We start from the raw sequence: 20,778 nt of genomic DNA, 5'->3' as shown, positions 1-20,778 counted from the left end.
GAATGAGACGGGGGCTGAAACTAAAAGAGTAAAGCAAAAAGAACATAATTTGGCTTGTAGCCAAAGAAATATTATAGACTGAGTATTTTAAATTTCTTTTGTCTATTCTTCATACCCATTTTCTCTCCCACCCGAAGAATTAGTGTCCATGGCCATCATCCTCCGCGCTCTGCTCCGGATCCAGCTTGATCAGCGTGTCAATTCGCATAATGCTGATACAAGCCTCGACCGCACTCTTCAGCTGCCGAACCTTGCTAATCGTGGGCTCCAGCACGCCGAGCTTAATCTCGTCCACGACCTTGCCCTTGGTGAGGTCCAGGCCGTAGTTCTTGTAGCTCTTCTTCTTGGCAATCGACTTCTCGTCCTCGTTGGCGTCGCCCTCCTGGACGCGTTGTGACAGGGCGTGCCTGGAGCGCAGCTGGGCGACGAGCTCCGCGGCGTCCTTGGCGGCGTTGACGGCGAGCGTCTTGGGGATGACGAGCAGGGACTGGGCGAACTCGCCAATGGCCAGCTGCTCGCGGGATCCGACGGTGCCGGCGAACTCCTCGAGGTAGATGTGGAGGGCGGTCTCGACGGCGCCGCCGCCGGGGACGATGCTGCCGCTTTCTAGCGTCCTCTTGACGGCGCAGAGAGAGTCGTGGACTGATCGCTCAATCTCGTCGAGAGAATATTCGTTGGGTCCTCGCAGGATGACGGAGGCGGAGGAGTGGGCCTTGGTGCCCTTGATCAGAATGCACTCGTCGTCCGAGATGCGCTCCTGGAAAACCTCCTCAGCGTGTCCCAGGTATGAAGGGTCAAACTTCTCATCACCATTCAGGTCAGAGAGTGTGCTCAGGAGGGTACCGCCTGTGGCCTTAGCAATTCGTCTCAGGTCATCCTTCTTGCATCTTCTGACACCCATGGCGCCCTTCTCAACCATCATCTTCAGGACCATGTCATCGATACCCTTGGTGGTAAGGATGACGTTGGCACCAGCCTTGAGGATCATCTCTACCCTCTCGATGATCATGCCGGATTCCCTAGCGCGGATAGCCTCCAGCTGCTGAGGGTCATCGACCGTGATCTGGACGCCGAGCTTCATTCTCTCCTTTTGCAGGTTCATGTCCAGGATGGCAATCTTGGCATCCTGAATACGGGTAGGCATGGCCTGAGAAGCAACTGTGCAGTTCAAGGCATAGCCCTTGACCAGGACTGACTCGAGAGCGCTCTTGCCGTGGGCCTTGAGCAGGTTGACGGCCTTGACGGGATATTTGGACTCGTTCCTGTTGTTGGTTGTCTTGACCGCCTGAATGGCATCGACAACCAGGTCGGCGAAGAAGTCGGAATCAGCACCAATGATCTTGCTGGACATGGAGGTCTTTGCAATGTTGAGGAGTGAATCCCGGCCGAGGTTGTCGACCTTGATGCTGACGTTCTCGTTCAGGTACTTGATCGCCTCTCGCAGGGCCAGTCTGTAGCCGGTGATGATGGTGGTGGGGTGGATGCGGTTCTTCATCAGCTCGTTGCCCCTTCGGAGCAGCTCGGCGGCGATCAGGACAACTGATGTTGTGCCATCACCAACCTCCTTATCCTGCTGCTGGGCCAGGTCCACCAAGATCTTTCCGGCGGGATCTTCGACGTCGAGGAGGGTAAGGATCGTAGCACCGTCGTTTGTTACCGTGACGTCCTGTTTGCAAGAGATAGTAAGCAAGCTGTTGTGGTTCATGTCCGAGTCGCTTCGCATCGGGAATAGGGGCAAAGGGCTCCAGTCGTCTCAATCGAGGGGCAGTCGGTGTATGTACTCACGCCAATGTCGTCCACCATCATCTTGTCAAGACCGCTGGGGCCAAAAGAGCTCTTCACCACATTGGCGATGGCTTGTGTTGCCAGAACTGCGCCCGTCAGTAACCGACTCGTCCAAGTCATGAGCAGCAGCCCAACGCACCATTTTGGTCTCGAATATCGGATCCTGAAATCTTCTGGCCACCGAGGAAAAGGGTCCCGTTCCGGGGCTGCTCGAAGAGTGCTGCCATGGCTGAACTGAAGCAGTGCTGTGATGCGATACAAGCCGCCTAACAGTCGCTGTGAATGGGATATTGAGAATAAGGGAAAGGAGTGGAGGCTCGAGGATTCGACAAGTTTCTGCCTTGACTGTCTACCCTGGCTTACCTAGCCAAAGCTGCGAAGCTCAGTAATGGCGGCACTTGTCCCGCTGCCCCTCGACTTTTTTGTCGGAAGCACAGATTGTTCCAGCTCCGGCGCTGCCAAACAGCCTCCAACAGCGCTGGCAGCCCCTCCAAGCCCCAAATTCCTAGCGCTGCAAGCCCTGATTGGGTGGCGCTCAGGGGACCGTGGACGTGAAATTTGTCCTGCGCTGCCCCTCCTTTCTGAGGAGGGACACACTGATAGCGGGGCAGAGCAAAGGCCTGGCATTGAGCCTCTCGTGACTCTTTTTTCGGCCGACTGACTCCCTCTCGTTGCGCATCTTGCACTGCACAGTGACTCAGGATTCCGACGTGTCGTGCGTTGTATTGAAGGCAAGCTCTTTGTAGTGCGATAAAAGGTATGCATTGACATCTTCAATGTCAATATCCAACAGACTCCAGAGTCACAACAATCCACCTTATCTCGAGCCTCTCCTAACATTTACCAGAAACAACAGTTCCACCATGGAGAACGCCGCCGAACCTCCCAAGGAGCCCTCCAAGAGCGCCCTCAAGAAGGCCGAGAAGCAGGCCAAGATGGCTGCCGACAAGGCTGCAAAGGCCGCTAAGCAGGCTGCCCTCCCCATCGTGGGCGGAAAGAAGACCGACGATATCATTGGAATCACCGTCACCAAGGCAGAGAACTTCCCAGCATGGTACCAGGAGGTCGTTCTCAAGGGCGAGATGGTCGAATACTACCAAGAAATCTCTGGTTTCTTCGTCCTGCGCCCTTTGTCAATGCACATCTGGAACGTCATCCGAAAGTGGTTCCAGGACCGCATTGAGCTGATGGGGGTTGAGGAGACCAGCTTCCCCATGTTCCTCTCCTCCAAGTCGCTGGAGAAGGAGAAGGATCACGTCGAGGGCTTTGCTCCCGAATTGGCTTGGGTGACCAAGGCGTACGTATTTATTACCTGGATATTCGTTCCTAGCAGAACCATAGACTAACCCGTATCCAGTGGTGACAAGGATCTCGAAGTTCCCGTCGCAATTCGTCCCACGTCTGAGGCTGTCATGTACCCTTACTACGCCAAGTGGATTCGCAGCCACCGAGATCTTCCCCTTCGACTGAACCAGTGGAACTCGGTTGTTCGATGGGAGGCTAAGCAGACCACTCCTTTCCTCCGAACAAGAGAATTCCTCTGGCAGGAGGGCCACACTGCCCACCTGACCGAAGAGCTTGCCGGAAAGGAGGTTTTGGAGATTCTGGAGCTGTATGCTGGTGTCTACGAGCAGCTTCTGGCTGTCCCCGTTGTCCGAGGACGCAAGACTGAGAACGAGAAGTTCGCTGGTGGTTACTACACAACCACCGTTGAGGGCTACATTCCTTCCAACGGCCGTGGTATCCAGGGTGCCACGTCCCACTGCTTGGGCCAGAACTTCAGCAAAATGTTCGACATTACTGTTGAAGACCCTGCCAACAAGGGTTCTCACATCCACGTCTGGCAGAACTCTTGGGGTCTGTCCACCCGTGTCATTGGTGTCATGATCATGGTACACGGTGATGACAAGGGTCTTGTCCTTCCTCCCCGAATTGCCAAGACTCAGACCATCCTGATCCCCGTCGGTATCAACAAGAGCACTACCCCCGAGGACAGGAAGAAGCACGAAGAGCAGCTGGATGGCATCCGGGATACCCTGAAGAAGGCTGGTGTCCGAGCTGAGTCTGACTGGAGAGAGGGCTACACTCCTGCCTGGAAGTTCAACGACTGGGAGCTCAAGGGTGTTCCTCTGCGAATTGAGTTTGGCCCCAAGGATGCTGCCAAGGAGGTTGTCAGCTGGGCCAGACGTGATACCGGTGAGAAGGGCACCATCCCTATCGCCGAGGTCGCTACCAAGGTTCCCGAGCTGCTGGAGACTATTCAGTCAGATATGTACGCCAAGGCCGAGAAGTCGTTCCGCGAGCACCGCCTGCAGATTACCAAGTGGGAGGATGTCCTTCCCGCTTTGGATGACAAGAACGTTGTCCTGATTCCCTTCTGTGGCGATGGCAAGTGCGAGGACCGCATCAAGGAGCTGACCACTCGTGAGGACACTCAGCCTGACGTCCCCGAGAGCCAGAAGCTCCCCTCCATGGGCATGAAGAGTTTGTGTATTCCTTTCGAGCAGCCTGAGGGTGTTGTTGCCGGCGAGACGGATTGTCTTAGCCCCGAGTGCCAGCGCAAGGCTCAGTTCTGGACCATGTTTGGTAGAAGCTATTAAATCTTGGGCAAAGAAATGGTGCATAGAAGGAGTTATTTGTGTAAAAAGTGGTTTTATGTATCCCACTTGTGATTTGCTAAACGGGTTGATACTCACAAGGGGAACGCAGAGGGATAAATTTATTAAATGACGTTAATGATCTTGATTTCTTGTTCGCTTGTTCTTTTTTCTGTGACCCTATGTATCTTTTACGTCTATGTTCAATTTTATCAAGCTAACACCACTCGAATCTCTCATTGACAACCCAGTCTATGTCTTCGGTAGCGCCCTCGCCGAACCAGTTCAAACTGGCCAGGTTCTTGTCTTCTCTAACGACAAACGTAGTCTGGAATTCGGTGGCAGCCTCAGCAGCCTTCCTTACTCTGTTGAGGGGGTTCCAAATCTCGACCTTTGAGCAGGCCCAATCCTTGGCTTCCTTTTCAGCAGCGCGGAAGATCCCCACAACAGCTGTGGATAACTCTTCGTCGGAGATGCTCTCGTCCTCAATGACGAATCTCAGGAAGCTCAAGAGATTCTTCTCCGGGTGATCTGGGCCGCCGTAGTGATTCCGCTCGAACAGACCCCATACTCGGGAGCCGGTTGAGGGAGAGGTGTAGAGGGCGCCGTGAACGGTGGGTTTGCGGCCAAACGCGGCGTTGCAGATGAATGCCTCGCGGTAAAAATGCCATTGAAGAGCATCGATGTCAGGGATGACGGCAACGCGGAACTTGGAGGCATCAGTAGCGTTAGGCTTGGCTATTTCCTTGCGGATGAGAATCTCGTCTCGCTCAGCCAGTTCGGTCAGATGCTCCTCGTGAATAAGCGTAACAGACGACGTATCGAGCTCTGCGGCAGTTTGTCTGACGCGAAACTCAATCTGAGTGTTTTCCAGGGGCAGCCATCCGTGCTTGGCATAGAATACTCTCCCAATGTCAGAAAACAGGACTGAAAACGCCGGCTCGCCAATCTCCCGCTGCTGAGCCGCCATGTACCCGCGCAGCAGCTCAATCATCTTGCCGGCATACCCCCGGCCACGGAACTCCTTGTGAGTGAAGACGCTGGCGATGCCATACGCCCACACGTCGTGGACGCTGCCGTCATCGCGGTTTCTCACGAGGGCTCGCTTGCGCAGGGTTTCGCAGGCGGCCAGGACGGGGCGCTCGCCGTTTACGGGAGCGGCGGCGGAGTCTGTGAGGATCCAGTTGGTGATGCCGCCGTTGCGGGCGAGTGGGATGGAGAGGAGGTATTCCTCGCGCTCGAGATAGTCTGGGACGGTGAGGCTGTTGCCCCATTCGGTCTGGTTGTAGAGCCAGGTTCGGGTGCGTTCTTGAGGGGTGGGATTGGTGAGGATGATGGTGGGGGAGGAAGAGGATGGGAGGGATGAGGCCGAGGCTGAGGCTGACATGATGGGCGGCTGGAGTGTTCTGGGAGAACTACTAAGGTTTGGCTTTGCTTGTGTAATACTGCAATACTCCCAAGGCTGTAAGATCGCTGGTAATATCGACAGAGGATACAGGTAGTTTCGTTGCCGTATGTAGCAAGGTGTTTAGAGTCATCGGAGAACTACTATGCTAACTCTCTTAGTCTCTTTTGTCCCCATCTTGACCTGGGTCATGTAAGCAAAGCAATACCTCCTATCACCACTAATTAAGTGCTTGTACTACCAAAAACATTGCAGATAACGAAAACGAGTAGTGAAAGTCTGCCCTTCTTATAAGAGAAAAGTCTCATGTCAACTCATGGCGTCTCAATTGACGTCGACTGAAGATCCAACGTCCAACTAAAGACTATGAGCCTACTGAAAACTGCTGCAGATACCCCGCCTTTTCAGGGTCCGAACCGGCGAGCCAGAATCGGCAACGGCGCGGGAGAGGCTTTGTTAGTTTAAGTTACAGGAATACAGTAACTCTGTACATGAGAAACCATGGGGGAAAAGAATATGATGAGATACATAATTTTGTCCTGTTTTTCTTTTTCTTATTCTCTTCCTTCCTTTTCATTTTCCTCTTTTTGCTTCACAAATTGTGGCGAGCCGTGTGTTGTAGGTCTTAGACGGAAAACGGCGGCTTCCGCTCTCTGATGAATTTGACCATCACATGCACGCGAGTGTCTCCGTTCACGTATTTCACGTCTCTTGATATTGGCTTGTCATTATTTCCTACTGTATTCAATTATTTATTTCCTCCTCTTTAATTTCTTTTTGTTCCCGTCACGGATGCTGGCATTGGGATGGAGAAAAAAAAAAACTCTGAGTTACTACTAAGAATTCGCAACAAGTTGCCCACATGTCTATTTACATAATTCATTCGTGACAACACAATGCTTTAACTCAGGACATAGCTAGTAATTCACAAAATCTATAAATGGCCTCGGATCGTGTTTATCTTCGTATCGTGTTTGAGATGCTACAGTGCCGATTACGGTAGACGCAGCCTGAAACATACACTTACCTCATGCTTGTACCACCACAGCGTATTACCCTAGAATATTTATTAGAAGTAAGTCGTTTGACACATGCAATAGTAATAGAGACACAAACGCTTTCTAAGCCTCTTGATTATGAAGGCAGTCGATTAAGAAAGTGGAATTGTGGTCTATTATATGCTCTTTATCATCTAGAATCGCACGCTGGGATTCTATTCGCGATGTAGTACATGCGCCCAATTGGATAATATGCTGAGTATCCATCAGTTGGTAATACGCAGGAGATTACTACACTTCACAGATCACTTGACGCATCTCAACAGATCTTGGTAGTACCTTTAGGCCTGACGTCTTGGCAGCAACTCTCCCTTGGGGAGCAATTTCCGGAACGCGAAGTATATGAGACATTCCACGTCCATCTCAATTACCGTTGTAATCTGAGTTCAGCTGTCTTCTTTTACTTCTCCTCCTCCTTTTTCTTCTTCCTCCCCAATGTAGATTATCGGAGCAAACATGACGAGAGATTGAGCAAAGATTACACTACGAAAGCTGCTGTATACCCATTCCAGTATATGATCAGTTTATGGAAACGAACTTTTGTCCAACAGATGCGCAACTTCTTCTTCCTCGAGATATTTTTTCCGCAGAACATACTGTGTCGGAAGTCATTGAACAACGGCGGCAGAATCCGATAAAATGGAAAACGCTTCCTCTCCTCATTCTACCATGAATGCAAGCAATCCACATTTTGCGGCAAATCAAGGGCTAGGATTACTCTTTTCTGACGCCAGAAGCCCAGTGAGAGATAGAGAACCGCACGCAAATCTCAATCCACCCAAGTCAAATCAGCATCTCCAAGGCAACACGGTTTTCGATGCCCGATTTTGGCAAGAAAATGTCCCAATGCTAATACAAAACGATGTCGCCGTCCAATCTGCCAATCTAGCTGTCCTCACCCTTATATACGCCCAGTCAGCAGTTGGTGTGGGATGCAATCACTATGAGAAAGCCTTGTGGCATTACGGCCGAGCTCTTCAGTTCGTAAGAGAGACAAGCACCTCTCAAGAGAGCCTGCGACCAGCCATTCTATGTTCCCTGTTCTTTGTAATCTTTGAAATCATGAACGGGAATACAGATGCCGCAGAGTCGCACTTGTGGAACGGAGAAAAGATGGTTTTGGAGCTTCAACGCCTGGAATCACGACCTAGAAGTATAGATGTGGACGGAGAAGGGATTTTACGACGGGAGTTACCTTGCGCGCTCCAGTTTCTGATGTTGCAGAGCGATACGCCGAACCTCAATTTTGAGAGAGCAGGTTATTTGGAAGCGTTTATTCGGACAGCTACAAACCCGGATCGCGTACCGAATATTGTTCCCGGGACATATCCAGATGAAAGAACGGGGAGGGTTGAGAGGTTATTATAAGTAGGCAATTTTATTATGATGGACAATGCACCTGTCATTTTTGAGTTGAACTATTTCGCAGACAAACACTTCTTTTTCTACATGTATTTCTCCACCTCCCTAATCTTCTTCTCTATACATGTGAATTCAACCTTGCATCTTGATATGCTTCTCCAAATCTATTCTAGTTTCTCTCGGCCTTAATAAGAAGTAAAGCCGCTTAGCCCGTCACATGAACCTAGGCTGATCTTTTGAATCGGAACGACAGGATAGCCGGCAGCTGTGGAAAGTTGCATGAAGCCTCCACTCTCTCCGGGACAGCATCCTCTTCAGTAAAACTAGGCTCTTCAAGTGCATCCAATGCCAGACCCCTCTTAAAGAAGACACCCAATAGTTCATGGAGAGGGCGGTGGAAGTAATACTATCATTTTCTGTCAGCCACTTGCACTCGCACTCAAGATAGGTATTCGACAGTGAGTAGTTATTTGCTAAAGGCTCCAACTCACCTGTTTTGTTGGCTGTCCCACAATGAACACGCCTTTAGATGGCTTGACATGGAGGTATTCCCTGATAACTTTGCTACGGATGATGTGTTGTTCGCCGGTCAAAGGGTCGAATGTGATTTCGATGTTGCGGGAATAGGTGGAGGTGAAGAAGACTGGGTGGAGGATGGTGGCTACGAAGCTAAATTGCAGAGTAAATGTTTAGAAGAAGTTACCTCGTTTCGGAATAGGAAGAACCAGATGGACATGGCTGGACTTACACGCCGTCCTTCTTGAGTAGTTTCGGAAGCGCGTCTGCGAGAGGATCAAGAGTGGCGACGTCCATGATCGACATGTTCATGAGGATGATATCGAAACCGCCAATCTTGAGACATGATTATGGCGGTCAGCCAATGCACCAATGTTTTCTGAACGAGAAACAAGACATATGACTTTAGAGTATCACCTCGGCAGCTTTTTCCACGAGAGGCTCAAAGTCGTTCGCATCAGTCACGTCCAGCTTGCTAAAAGATATCCTGCCATCTCTATCGGCATTCTCGTACTTCTTGGCCTGCTCCAGCATGCCAAAAGTGCCGTCTGTGGCGATGATGCTGGCGGCGCCGTTGTCTGCGAGCCAGCGAGCACAGAGACCATTGCCTGTAGCCAGCTCCAAAACCGTGCAGCCTTGCTTGCTGAGGTTCGGACCAAGGAGGCGTTGGAGAGACGGTTCTTGAAGCTGTTTCCAGTATTTATTGCCGTGCTCGCCGACGCCAGAGTTCCAGAATTCGGCATTGACTTCCCATGTGGAGAGAGCTTCTTTACTGAGATGGGGAGCTGACATTGTGCGTAGGACTTTTTTTTCTTTGTCTATTTAATGTTGCCAAATTCTCATGAATTTGAAGTCGACAATAATCTAAGTGAGCTGATCAAAGAAGAAAACAAAAGAACGAAAAGAGAGTCGCCTTGTTGCATCGTGGGCACAACATTTCATATTACAAGCATTGTACTTGCAGCTCTCTCACTGAATTTTCACTTCACCGGATGAGTCAATCGGCGATGCAGCGTTTTAGGCTTCGCGTGCGTACACCAATGAAAAGAAACCTGACGCCTGGATTAGGATTGGATTGCAGCGCTAGGACCACTACTACCTGTATTGGACTGGCACCGAATCAAGCTTACTTAGAGCCAACAAGCTTTGCGAGATGATGCAATCTCGAAGCTGGAGGATAGAGACGCGCCCTGTCGATGACAACTAACTTATATGTGGTCTCTCATTTAAAGATGAACACGCTTGCATTTCTCATCATACAGTGGGGGTGCCATTGTCATCACCAGTCGGGCTATCTTCATGTTCCAACCTATGGCCTCTTAGCCAAGGCGTGATCTAAGAAACCGGAGAAATATTGCCAACGGGCCGTATGTTTCGTCTAGATCCTCACTGCAACGCTCACTCTCAGCATGTTGCAGAAGTCCACTCATGTACAAAAATTTCTCGCCGCAGGTTGGGCAATTGTACATGAATCCGTTTGCCTTGTCGAGGAATCTTCGCCATTGACGACATTCACCTGCGAGCTTATCGATCCCCTCAGAGCCAACACCGGATGGACAACGCCCAACCTCTAAATGTAACACCATAGCAGATTCTCTAGAGCATTTCCGAGGGCATGTAGGGCACTCAATATATTTAGCAGTGTGGATTAGAGTGTGCTGGTGTAGAAGCTGTCAGACATTGGCGGGGGCAAGGGTATGCGGTACGAGATATAAGATGTAAACCAACATATTTCAGATTAGAACGGCTCGAGAAGTACGTTCGACAAATCCAACAAAGATAATGGTCCTAAATTTGGTGATGAATAAGTTCTTTCTAAGTGTCGTATTCTTCTCGGCAGACAGAGCACCAGTAATGAGTAGCCTCAAAATGTTCATTGAGTTCGCTTTGGGTATCAAAATCGTCCCAGTAACATAAAGGACACCAAAAATGATACATTTTGGCCTATGATTTTTCGAGCACTTCCGGGAACAATTGATGTATACCTATTAGGCAGTAAATATGCAAACGAAGTAGATTATATGTAAACTCTCCCTTGTGTTATTACGATGAAATTGAGGGGGCGGGCATTTCAGACTGCAATACATAATGCATCTTTCTCTAAAGCGAGGCGTTGGGTAACAGCAGATACAACTCACAAGGAACTTATTTCCAGATAGAAATTGATGTTAATTCTGGAAACAGATTTATTTAACTGGACCTATACACAGAGGAATGTTAACGGAAAAAGGACCAATGGTGTCTCTTCCAATGTATACCTCACTCTAAAATTGCTCCGTCGTCGGGGTTGTACTAGCTTGACCAGGGATGATACTGAAGTAGCATCAAGTATTGACGGTCCGTGCCTGAAACCTCAGAGTATGCGAAGAGGACGCTCATTTCGCTCCAAAGTATAAGACAATATTTTCCCCTTTCTCTGTTGCTTGTTGCACTCATACCGTATCGGGGCTTGGCTCAATGGGGCCAAGTGTTCGGAGGATGCCGTTCCTTCATCCTTAAGTGCAGTAGAATAGATGTAGGTATAAGCTACGCACCGGGATGCAAGGTTCTCCCTATATATAATGAGAAATTGCCTCATGGATTATGCACCAGGTGGAAATAAAGATATACTTCAATATCAGGACTCATTAATGCGTGACTGCATCCATAGTAGACAGCATGTTGCGCTGCCCCGGCGCCGGTCCGCATTTTAATTCCCGTGCTCCGGATGCTCTCCCTCGATAGGTCCGGGGCCGTAAAGCTTGGAATTATAGCTTGATAGACATAAAATAACAATATTTCGTTCCATCATGACCAGATCAAGATTCATTCTTCATTCAAACGGCTTTTTCTCTGCAGAACGTTTCTAGAGACTTTCTACCTCCAGTCTCGTCTGCATATAAGACACAAAGCATTGGAGATCGACTGAAAAGACAATGGAGAAATCTAAAGAGTAAGATTTACACATGTACTTACATAGTATAGCATGTATAGCTCTCCTATTGTTCACTATTCCCGACTAACCACACAAACCACAGAGATCCCGACGCCAGCCTTTCTCAGGCAAACTCTAAAGTCGACATGAAGCCCAAAGAGAACCCTACTGAAGATGTCGAAAAAGCATCCCATACCACTCCAAAACCTCCTGCTATCGACTATTCCAGTGGTGTTAACTTGATTATCCTCTTTGTGGGCCTCTTTCTTGCTGCCCTTTGCGTCGGCCTCGTGCGTCTCCCCGTCTCAATCCTCGCAATTGCCTCTATTCTTCTCCTGAATTACATAATTTACTTACACCATATCCACAGGATCGCACTATTGTCGCCACTGCTATTCCCAAAATTACCAGCGACTTCAACTCCCTCGACGATGTAGGCTGGTACGGCTCCGCATACCTTCTGACCAATTGCTGCTTCCAACTCTTCTTCGGCAAGCTTTATGCAGAGTTTCCCGTAAAATGGGTCTTTCTCACTGCGCTGCTCATATTTGAGGCTGGGTCGATTGTGTGCGCTACGGCACCGAGCTCGGTCGCTCTGATTGTAGGAAGAGCCGTGGCGGGAATAGGAGGTGCAGGAATTGTTTCTGGAACTCTTATTGTAAGCTCCAGCCGTCGTTCAACGCCCATCGTTACTTTTCGATTCAATAGCTTGCTGACATGTAACAATAAATTTAGATTCTCTCGAGATGTCTGCCATTGCATAAACGTCCGAAATACACGGGCGCCATGGGTGGCTCTGTGGGTATCGCCCAAATCACTTCGCCCACACTTGGTGGCGTCTTCACTGACAAAGTCACTTGGAGTAAGCTATAGCATCATCTCATGGCCTTTGAGCTTCCAACTGACTTCTCATTACTTAGGGTGGTGCTTCTGGATCAACCTTCCACTGGGCGCTGTGACCCTACTCACGATGCTTTTCCTGGTCAAGATTCCCGCTGATCCCAACCGCAAGACGAAGGGCACCATTAAGGGCTTTCTCGATCGATTCGACCTCATCGGCACATTGGTACTTATTCCCTGGGTCATCTGCCTTCTCTTGGCCTTACAATGGGGTGGAAGCCAATATTCTTGGAATTCCTGGAGAATTATCCTCCTTCTTGTCCTCTTCGCCGTTCTCTTCGCCCTGTGGGGTTTCATTCAATATAAGCAGGGTAACAAGGCCACACTTCCACTGCGCATCATGAAGCAGCGATCTATGGCTTCAGGAATGGTATACATGTTCTGCTTGTTCTCAGCCTTTTTTGTCATCAATTATTACGTTCCCATCTGGTTTCAGGCCGTAAAGGGCGTTTCGGCATACAAGTCCGGCATCTACTTTCTCACAATGAGCGCTGGTCTATCTTTGGCTGTTATAGCTTCAGGATTCCTAGTAAGTGGGACAGATGTTGTCTTTCAAGGGGGATCAGGCTGACAGCAGGTAACTAGACAACTCGTATTGGCTATTTTGTCCCCAACATGATCATGTCAACCATACTCTCTTCCGTGGGAGCCGGCCTCATCTACTCCTTCGATCCCCATACAAGCACTGGTCTTTGGTCAGTCATTTTGAACACCCGTCTGACCCTCACTTTATCCTAACTTTCATCGTAGGGTTCCATCTCTTATTATTATGGGTGTTGGCATTGGTATCGGCGCCCAGCAGCCTCTCATGGTCGCCCAAACCGTCTTCAAAGGCCCCGATATTGCTCTATCTACCTCTGCTCTTATTTTCACTCAGACTCTTGCGGGCACAATTTTTCTCTCTGTCGCCGAAAATATCTTCCAGAATCAGCTCATTTCTCAACTACATAAACTGGTCCCCGAAATCGACCCACGCAGCATCATTGAGACCGGCGCCTCCAGCCTTCGACCATTTATCGAAGCCAAGTGTCCCCAATATCTAAGTGCTGTTTTGGCAGCTTATAACAATGCTATTCGTCATGTATTTCTTCTGTCAGTCATATTTGCATGCCTCAACGCCATTCCGGACGCATTTATGGAGTGGGTGAGCCCAGTGAGGAGAGGAAAGCCAGCAGCCAATGCAGATGCAACCAACACGAAGACAGGAGAAAGCATCAAAGAAGTATCTTCTGATAAAAGGCTGTAGTGACTGAATTGAGGCCCTCTAAGAGTTTCGTCGTGCAGAAGCTTTCGTATTTACAAAAGAATTAATGAGGATGGACATGGAAGGATATGAGTCGGATTTTAATTCATATTTACCTGGTACCTACGTACTTTTCAAGATTTATGCTCAAGATTTATGCACTTTTTCAAGAGACACCTAGTCATTTTATATTTTTACCTCTCTATCTATGTCATTGCGTGTTGTCATGACCACAGTTTCCCAAATGCTGCTCTGTTCTTGTTGTCACACTGTTTACATCTGTTTCATCCATTCGACCAACCTTCACTGACATTCCGACTGGCATAATTGTCTTAGTTTAGATGCATTACATAGGCTAAGCATCCCGCTTAACCCTCAAGAACCTTTTCCATCCATATGTCAAAGACACCTCCGGCTGGCGAAGAAGTGATTCGGTTAAGCCTATTGCCTCTCGTATGGCTCAACCATCCCATTGGGTCTCCTATTCCTTCTTCCACTGTGATAAAATCGCCTTCATCTACAAGTTTAGACGCACTGCCAGCTAAAACTGCTTGGCCTTGGCGAGACCTGTTTCGACTGTCGATGATATGCATGCCTTTAGTCCATTGACCGGTTGTTTCGATACGAATATCCTCTGGTGTATCAGGTATTTCCCATGCTGGATCATTTGGCGTCATGGCGTACCAGACCGTACACACATCATATAATGAGAAACCTGCGTCCACGCTATCACCAACCATATCCGCGACACCGTCTATCGCTCCGTTAAGACAATGAGCGATCCACAAAGCAAGCGGACTGCCGGCGTTGATGAAAGGCTTGATACGCTGGTTGAGAACGCTTCTAGAGATAGTGTGCCTGGTGGTGATATCCAGTGGGAGGAGCGTCAGCTTCAAGCGCCGACTAAGTTTAGCTGGATAAGCTGGCAGATTGGCAAAGTTCTTGGATGCTGGTGGCATGGTGGAAGCGGGCATCAGCGATGTAAGTGCATAGAGTCGAGCCGCCGCAACTCTATCAGCGTACGTGTTGAACTCAGCGACTGGTGTTACGTTGCCTGGAACATTTATAGAACCGCCCATAACGACAACTTCTTTCACCCTGAGGAAGGTCTCAGGATCTTCGGCAGCTGCAAGAGCTACATTGGTTAGTGGACCCATGGCCAGGATACTGATGGTATCAGGAGGGTTCTCTTTCAGGGTGCGGAGCATCTCCTTGTAAGCAGGCGCCTTGGATGCCGTAAAAAAGGGCGAATAGGTTGCATCGTCGACCAAGTCATATGTGTGGCCATCAAAAAGGTCACTCGAGGCATCCGAAGGCGCCAGATGAGGATACGTATTATGCACATTGTGCAACCCATCTATACCATATACAGAGTCCATATTAGTCCGTTTGTTTTATTAACTGTGAACTGGACGGTTACTACTCACGGATGTGTTCAGCTTTGGCAATCTTGTCTTGTGGTGGACGATCTGCTCCTAGAGCCACGATTGGCTTATGAGATTTTATAAATTCGAAACCTTCAGATCGTCCTGTTCACTTGTGCCATTCTATCTCCTTTTCAATTACATGGAAGAGAGCGAGGGCGTTGCGGAGGCAGCTATCGAATAGTCAGCGATGTAGGTAGCGGAAGTATGTAGGGGGAGGCGAATACTCGCACCTTCGTACAGAGCTACATTACCATGTACAACAGATACCCACATGACCTTGATCTGCTCGGGGTTGGCGTTAAAAGCCAAAAGCATGGCAATAACATCATCAAAACCTGTAAATTGTTAGTCAAGTGCTTCTTGAACGTACTTCATTCCTCTCGAATTGTCTACCGAGGTCAGTATCAATTATGATCCTGCTCTTTGGAATCATTTTGTTAGACGAAACAAATGGAAGCGCAAAAAAGAGCAATGTAAATATCGTGACGAGAAGGGACAACCGGTTTCGGAAGCTTTCAACTTTAATAATAGCAGATAAAAATCCGATAAGGAGATAATTGGCCCCGAGCGGCTACACAGTGTCCGAGTATCATAACAGGATGCGAGCTAAATCAAGGTTCCTTATATCATGTCTCTGCTACTGCTACTACTTTTAGTAGTTTCTTCTACTATCATCTACTGCTGCTACTGCTGCTACTGCTGCTACTGCTACTGCTGCTACTGCTACTGCTGCTACTGCTACTGCTGCGATTGCTGCTACTATCATCTACTGCTGCTACTATCATCTACTATTGCTGCTTCTCAGAGGATATTGAACTATATAAATCGGTAGGATGGCTCTCTATTCTGGTACACTTTAACAGATGGCCTGAGCATGGACTTTTAGTGGCGACGAGCATACCTTCGGGCGGGGGGGGGGGGGGGATTTCGTAAGAGGTTTGGTAAGAGGTACGCCGGTTGTAATAGTTATTAGCGGTAAGATATGTTATTACCTTTTACGGAAAGAACACAGTGACCGATTGTAATAGATACTGTGAATTTAATAGTGATAGCTGGTTATAGTATAAAATAAAAATAGTTAGATTGAAGAAAATTGTAAGCTGTGGTAATAATTACTATTTAAAATAATTTTATAATAATTATAATTTACAGCGACTTTTACGGACCCGAAAATAGTGACTTATTATGTGTGCTATAGCGTAGCTATAGGCTATTTTAGCTAATTGGATTGGCTGCAGCTGGCTGTAAAAAGTGAAGTTTGCAATTTTTTGTTGTAATGCATTTTAAATTTCGATATATTATAAGGAATTATAAGCTTAAAAAAAATAGTTATTTTGCGGGAGTTGAATAGAGGAAAAAATTAATTAATTTATTTATTTAGACTACTAGGCTATTTGCTATATTATTTGAATTATAGTGCTGTGTTAATAAGTTGCTTATAGGCCTTAGGGTGCTGTAATGTGCTGTATTGCGAGGTACGTATCGGGCCCTGGTCGGTGGTTGTGATAGTAAACGGTTGCTGTGACTAGTGCCCTGTAGTTGCGATTAGTGCCCTGAGGCTGATAAAGTTAGTGGCTATTTTCAGTAGGTAATAGCGACTGAGAATTTCTAATTCTTTCCTAGATAAAAGAGCTGGGAATTCCGTAAGAGTTTTTTATGAAAATAGCTGTAGTATACGTAATAGAAAGAAATACAGTTTTAGAAGTGTATTACTATTTTAATTAGCGTATGACTCTTACAGCCGCCTCTGACGGTTACTAAATCTCTTATTAAAAAACCCCCCCGCCTCGTAGGTATGTAATGCTAGAATATATGACGCATGTATATATGTATATATGAGTCAGTGATAGCCAAGAGAAGGTTTTACCGGCTTAAATTAAAATACTGACGCCCGCTAAAGGCGTCTATAAGGGCAAGTAAAGCAGCTGGATCTATTATGTACTACCCAGGTAGTTATTACCCTCCGGGGGCCCTGCCGGGGGCCTGCCTGCGGCGCTACCTCATTATACCTACAGCACCTTTCCGTAGTATTCTTACACTTGTAACAGACTTTCGTATATAATAAATTATATCTCGTTTTAAAGCTAAGGAGATGCCCTTTTTTAGGTACTGAGTGCATTTGATTTCGGCTGGAGCGTTATATCGCTATTTATAATTGTTAAAGTTAAGAGACTTCGACGTAGTATACGTCTCTTTTTGGGTACGTACTAACGCCACGAAATCAACATCGCGATACACGTTATAGTTGCAAAAGAACACCAAAAACGAAGTCTAGCTACATTACAGGGCGGTGACATAGGGCGAGAAGAGCCAATTGCCAGTCGAGTTGGATTTTGACTCTTTTTAGCGCTGGCATTTTGTTCGATTCAAGAAGCAAAGCAGGAAGGTACACTTCCCTCAGGCTGTCACCTTCGCAAAGCAGCGAAGCTTGACAATACCGTTTCTAGCGGTATCTCCGCACGTTAAACTCCCCTCAGATATTACTTACGCGGCAGCTAGTCTTTGGAACTTCACTTGTTCGGGGGAAGACGTTTCCAAACCAGAGGGTCTCAGCGCACTCTTCACGTTCATTGATACTGAGTCTGGGTCATGATTTCTACTGATCAATGTAGCCATGGAAGCTAAGGCTACCAGCATCATCCAGACTCTTATAGGTGCTTTAGAGGCGGCTAAGACGCGTAACTACAGTGTCATCAGTGATGCTCTTCAGGACATAACCTCTTTCATCAATTCTGCGGGAATACTGCTAGAAAGGATGTACGAGAAGTGTGACCCGATGACCTTCTATCATCGCGTTAGACCGTTCTTGGCTGACAGCAAGAATATGGGAGCCGCCGGCTTGCCTCGAGGTGTTTTCTACGACGAGAGTGACGGTAAAGGCGAATGGCGGCAATTGCAGGGCGGCAGCAATGGGCAGAGCTGCCTCATCCAGCTCTTAGACGTCGTTCTCGGCATCGAACACAACTCCAACTGCGTCACCGACTAGAAGAGCTTACATCATGAGGCTAGAGAATATATGTCGGGATCACATCACTGATTTCTCTTGCACGTAGCCTAAGCATGCAATATCCGCGAGCTGGCAATGTTACCGGAAGGTGAAGTTGTATCAGCGGAGCACCAAAGACTGCGGTCCGCGTACCTGGCTGCCGCTGATCAACTTTGCGAATTCCGATCCACACACATCGAGATTGTGACAAGATATATAATGTTGCCTTCGAAAAAGCCGCTAATGGGGGACTCTAGGCAAAATTTAGCCAACCCAACTTCCTATAGAATGAGGAATGCGGCAAAGGAAACGATAATTGGAACAGGAGGTACTACAGACAAGACATTCAAGGCCAAGAAACTAGATGAGAGTGAATTTCAATAGAACCAGCGACCATGGTACTCAGGCATAAGGCTGTTCAGGCAGACTTTCCTTCCAAAGCCTCCATCCTGAGCATGCGGAGATGAGAATAGACCGTTTAGTTACGACATGAAAGTAAATGGAATTTCTACATTGACAGCTGAATATTCTCGTTGGGAATGTCTGTTACAGCTTCGATGCGATCAACATCTAGTTACCTCCTAGAAAGAGAAAGCGAAGATTGTGAAGCTGGTCGTTTCGCGTTTCATGTAGAATTATTTCGGCTTAGCTTACATGTACTTTCAATCCATCACGTCTACATGTCACCTGCTGCAAGCCGCAAGCCCGTTTGCAAGAATATCCGACCATGCGTATTCCATCTGATTGGATGGGGTGTCTCGTTCCGTTTGCTTTAGCCGGTTTGTGATGGACGAAAAGACCGGGATTTTAAAATATCTGTGTTGACCCAAGACGGGGGTCGTACAGCCCAAGCTAGGTCTTTATATGCTGACTTAGTAGAGCTTTGTCATGGGAACGATGCTCTCCCAGAATTTCGCGATCAATATACATACTTGTCCGTTTCTGCCCAGTTCAAGTTTGTTGCTATGCTCATGCATCAATCCTTGTCTGTTCCCCATCTACATTTGTCACCGCAATGACACTCTTCGACGACAAAGCCTGTGGCGAGACGGTCTACTACGATGGATCGCTTGAATCAGGTGATGGCAGCCGGTCGACGGTTTTGGATGTACTCACTTCATCAGACTTGGAACTTGTGCTTCTGATATCTTTATGTTTGCCCGAGGCACGCATGGACAAGGCCCTTGGCATCGAATGGCACGCTATAGACCGCAAGATAGCTTATTGGAAGCGCCCTGTCAAATGGCATTGAAGAACTTACTGTGGTATTTATTAGGCATGGGTACATGAACATTAGTTGCTTTAGCACAGAGTTCTTAAGCTAGGAGGAATGTGGGCTCAGCCTCAAGCAGTCACTGCTCGTCACTATGTTCGCTTGTTTCACAGGCGATGCTGCATCCGCATACCGTGCGACGTTCGGCGCTGCAATGGGCCTCCACCAGAGTTCTGTCTCGCCTTTTGGCTTTGGCTGGTATCCCAATAAACTTTTGCCTTACTCAACGGTATCGAATACATGTAACTCGGGAGGCCCATGTCTCTCCAGCGGCCTCGCTTCAGCCGCTGTGGCTGATACCCATATCTCTTTGGTTATTGGCATTGTCATCATCGATACTATATCGCTAGCCATCGGTCTCATTAGTTTCGGATATATGCTGGTATATTGAAGTCACGACTGGACACTCAAGTTGATCATTTACATGATCCTCTTTGGCATGGTTGGCCCCTACGCAGACGATACAACCTCCTCTTCGATCAAAAGAACTGATCTTTCGGGCAGTATGCTATCTCTTTTGGTAATTATATATGGCAGCTCATTTTCCTGGTGTACCATTGTTTCCAATTCCTACTTCCACTATCCCGCCGACGTTTCACGCCTTCAAGCTTTTGTCCTCACTATCCTCAGCATCGCCGTGCCGACCTCCATTGGTACATGTATGTCTGCTGGTGTTATTGTTGCCAGCGCCTTCAACACTCAAATTTAATGGAAGGCAGCCTACAGGAATCCTCGTGAGGGCCTCGGGTTTCTCATCCGAGATATGCTGCATCCACGCGTCTTCGCTAAAATCTTACTCGTACTCTTCTCTTACACGTATATAAACACCAATTTTATGACCCTCTACTCAGGTGCGATCTCATTTCAGCAGATGGCTCATCCGCTAGCGAAGATTCCTCGTTTCATCCGGAAGATGTTTTGGTTCGCAATCGTTCCTGCTTTAGCAGTCGCTGGTTGACAGAGGTTGAACACCCATCTACAAAATTTCTTGAGTCTTTTAGGTTACTGGTGCACCAACTATTTTGTTATTCTGATGCTGGAACATATTCTGTTACGAAAACATGAGTTCGCTATGATTGACTGGTTAGAATGGCCCCAGCCGCCTTCCTCTAGGCCTAGCAGCCTCGGTGGCATCTCTTCTGGGTGTTGTTATTTGGTGTATGGGTATAATCGAAAACTGATTGGTGCCACTATTCTGCCTGTTGCGATTCAAATAAGTAAAAGCCCATATAAACTACACCTCAGAGGCGCAATCAATGCCGTTGGAGGCTTTATCTAACTCGGCTGAGGATTTTGACAAAGACACTTCTTT

General features: G+C 47.9%; 10 protein-coding genes across 10 annotated transcripts; 5 read left to right on the top strand and 5 right to left on the bottom strand.

Annotated features, from left to right (window-relative positions):
* Positions 1-43: 43 nt before the first annotated feature.
* Positions 44-2,188, bottom strand: M431DRAFT_509001 (hypothetical protein). The gene is made up of 3 exons (XM_024919214.1): positions 1,925-2,188; positions 1,786-1,871; positions 44-1,666 (listed from the first exon to the last, which is right to left on the bottom strand). Exons 1-3 carry the CDS (start codon positions 2,010-2,012, stop codon positions 140-142), a joined length of 1,701 nt encoding a protein of 566 aa, XP_024773647.1. The 5' UTR covers positions 2,013-2,188; the 3' UTR covers positions 44-139.
* Positions 2,189-2,648: 460 nt separating this feature from the next.
* On the top strand, positions 2,649-4,385 carry M431DRAFT_482810 (hypothetical protein; the record flags this gene model as incomplete). The annotated part of the gene is made up of 2 exons (XM_024916067.1): positions 2,649-3,082; positions 3,143-4,385. 2 exons carry the CDS (start codon positions 2,649-2,651, stop codon positions 4,383-4,385), a joined length of 1,677 nt encoding a protein of 558 aa, XP_024773646.1.
* Positions 4,386-4,492: 107 nt separating this feature from the next.
* M431DRAFT_448080 (hypothetical protein) lies at positions 4,493-6,138 on the bottom strand. The gene is made up of 2 exons (XM_024915245.1): positions 5,996-6,138; positions 4,493-5,930 (listed from the first exon to the last, which is right to left on the bottom strand). Exon 2 carries the CDS (start codon positions 5,767-5,769, stop codon positions 4,600-4,602), a length of 1,170 nt encoding a protein of 389 aa, XP_024773645.1. The 5' UTR covers positions 5,770-5,930; positions 5,996-6,138; the 3' UTR covers positions 4,493-4,599.
* A 1,051-nt stretch (positions 6,139-7,189) lies between these two features.
* Positions 7,190-8,351, top strand: M431DRAFT_508999 (hypothetical protein). The gene has a single exon (XM_024919213.1). The coding sequence runs from the start codon at positions 7,485-7,487 to the stop codon at positions 8,211-8,213; it is 729 nt and encodes a 242-aa protein (XP_024773644.1). The 5' UTR covers positions 7,190-7,484; the 3' UTR covers positions 8,214-8,351.
* Positions 8,352-8,430: 79 nt separating this feature from the next.
* On the bottom strand, positions 8,431-9,515 carry M431DRAFT_86821 (hypothetical protein; the record flags this gene model as incomplete). The annotated part of the gene is made up of 4 exons (XM_024923720.1): positions 8,431-8,613; positions 8,699-8,876; positions 8,956-9,059; positions 9,141-9,515. The coding sequence occupies 4 exons, from the start codon at positions 9,513-9,515 to the stop codon at positions 8,431-8,433; spliced, it is 840 nt and encodes a 279-aa protein (XP_024773643.1).
* A 527-nt stretch (positions 9,516-10,042) lies between these two features.
* M431DRAFT_87097 (hypothetical protein) lies at positions 10,043-10,661 on the bottom strand (the record flags this gene model as incomplete). The annotated part of the gene is made up of 2 exons (XM_024923761.1): positions 10,043-10,393; positions 10,566-10,661. 2 exons carry the CDS (start codon positions 10,659-10,661, stop codon positions 10,043-10,045), a joined length of 447 nt encoding a protein of 148 aa, XP_024773642.1.
* Positions 10,662-11,638: 977 nt separating this feature from the next.
* M431DRAFT_17379 (hypothetical protein) lies at positions 11,639-13,878 on the top strand (the record flags this gene model as incomplete). Its single annotated transcript, XM_024913056.1, has 7 exons — positions 11,639-11,655; positions 11,741-11,927; positions 12,008-12,295; positions 12,373-12,499; positions 12,558-13,066; positions 13,123-13,232; positions 13,288-13,878. 7 exons carry the CDS (start codon positions 11,639-11,641, stop codon positions 13,781-13,783), a joined length of 1,734 nt encoding a protein of 577 aa, XP_024773641.1. The 3' UTR covers positions 13,784-13,878.
* A 114-nt stretch (positions 13,879-13,992) lies between these two features.
* Positions 13,993-15,640, bottom strand: M431DRAFT_520878 (hypothetical protein; the record flags this gene model as incomplete). Its single annotated transcript, XM_024920449.1, has 4 exons — positions 13,993-15,137; positions 15,208-15,309; positions 15,438-15,542; positions 15,601-15,640. The coding sequence occupies 4 exons, from the start codon at positions 15,638-15,640 to the stop codon at positions 14,149-14,151; spliced, it is 1,236 nt and encodes a 411-aa protein (XP_024773640.1). The 3' UTR covers positions 13,993-14,148.
* A 2,328-nt stretch (positions 15,641-17,968) lies between these two features.
* M431DRAFT_508997 (hypothetical protein) lies at positions 17,969-18,248 on the top strand. Its single transcript, XM_024919212.1, has one exon. It carries the CDS (start codon positions 17,984-17,986, stop codon positions 18,191-18,193), a length of 210 nt encoding a protein of 69 aa, XP_024773639.1. The 5' UTR covers positions 17,969-17,983; the 3' UTR covers positions 18,194-18,248.
* A 960-nt stretch (positions 18,249-19,208) lies between these two features.
* M431DRAFT_495914 (hypothetical protein) lies at positions 19,209-20,647 on the top strand (the record flags this gene model as incomplete). Its single annotated transcript, XM_024917431.1, has 5 exons — positions 19,209-19,430; positions 19,519-19,848; positions 19,879-20,125; positions 20,186-20,412; positions 20,555-20,647. 5 exons carry the CDS (start codon positions 19,209-19,211, stop codon positions 20,645-20,647), a joined length of 1,119 nt encoding a protein of 372 aa, XP_024773638.1.
* Positions 20,648-20,778: the final 131 nt, after the last annotated feature.

The sequence above is a fragment of the Trichoderma harzianum genome, assembly GCF_003025095.1.
Source record: "Trichoderma harzianum CBS 226.95 unplaced genomic scaffold M431scaffold_7, whole genome shotgun sequence".
Classification (NCBI taxonomy): Eukaryota; Fungi; Ascomycota; class Sordariomycetes; order Hypocreales; family Hypocreaceae; genus Trichoderma; species Trichoderma harzianum.
Note: the sequence above shows the minus strand (reverse complement) of the source record. Positions and strands in the feature narration are given on the sequence as shown.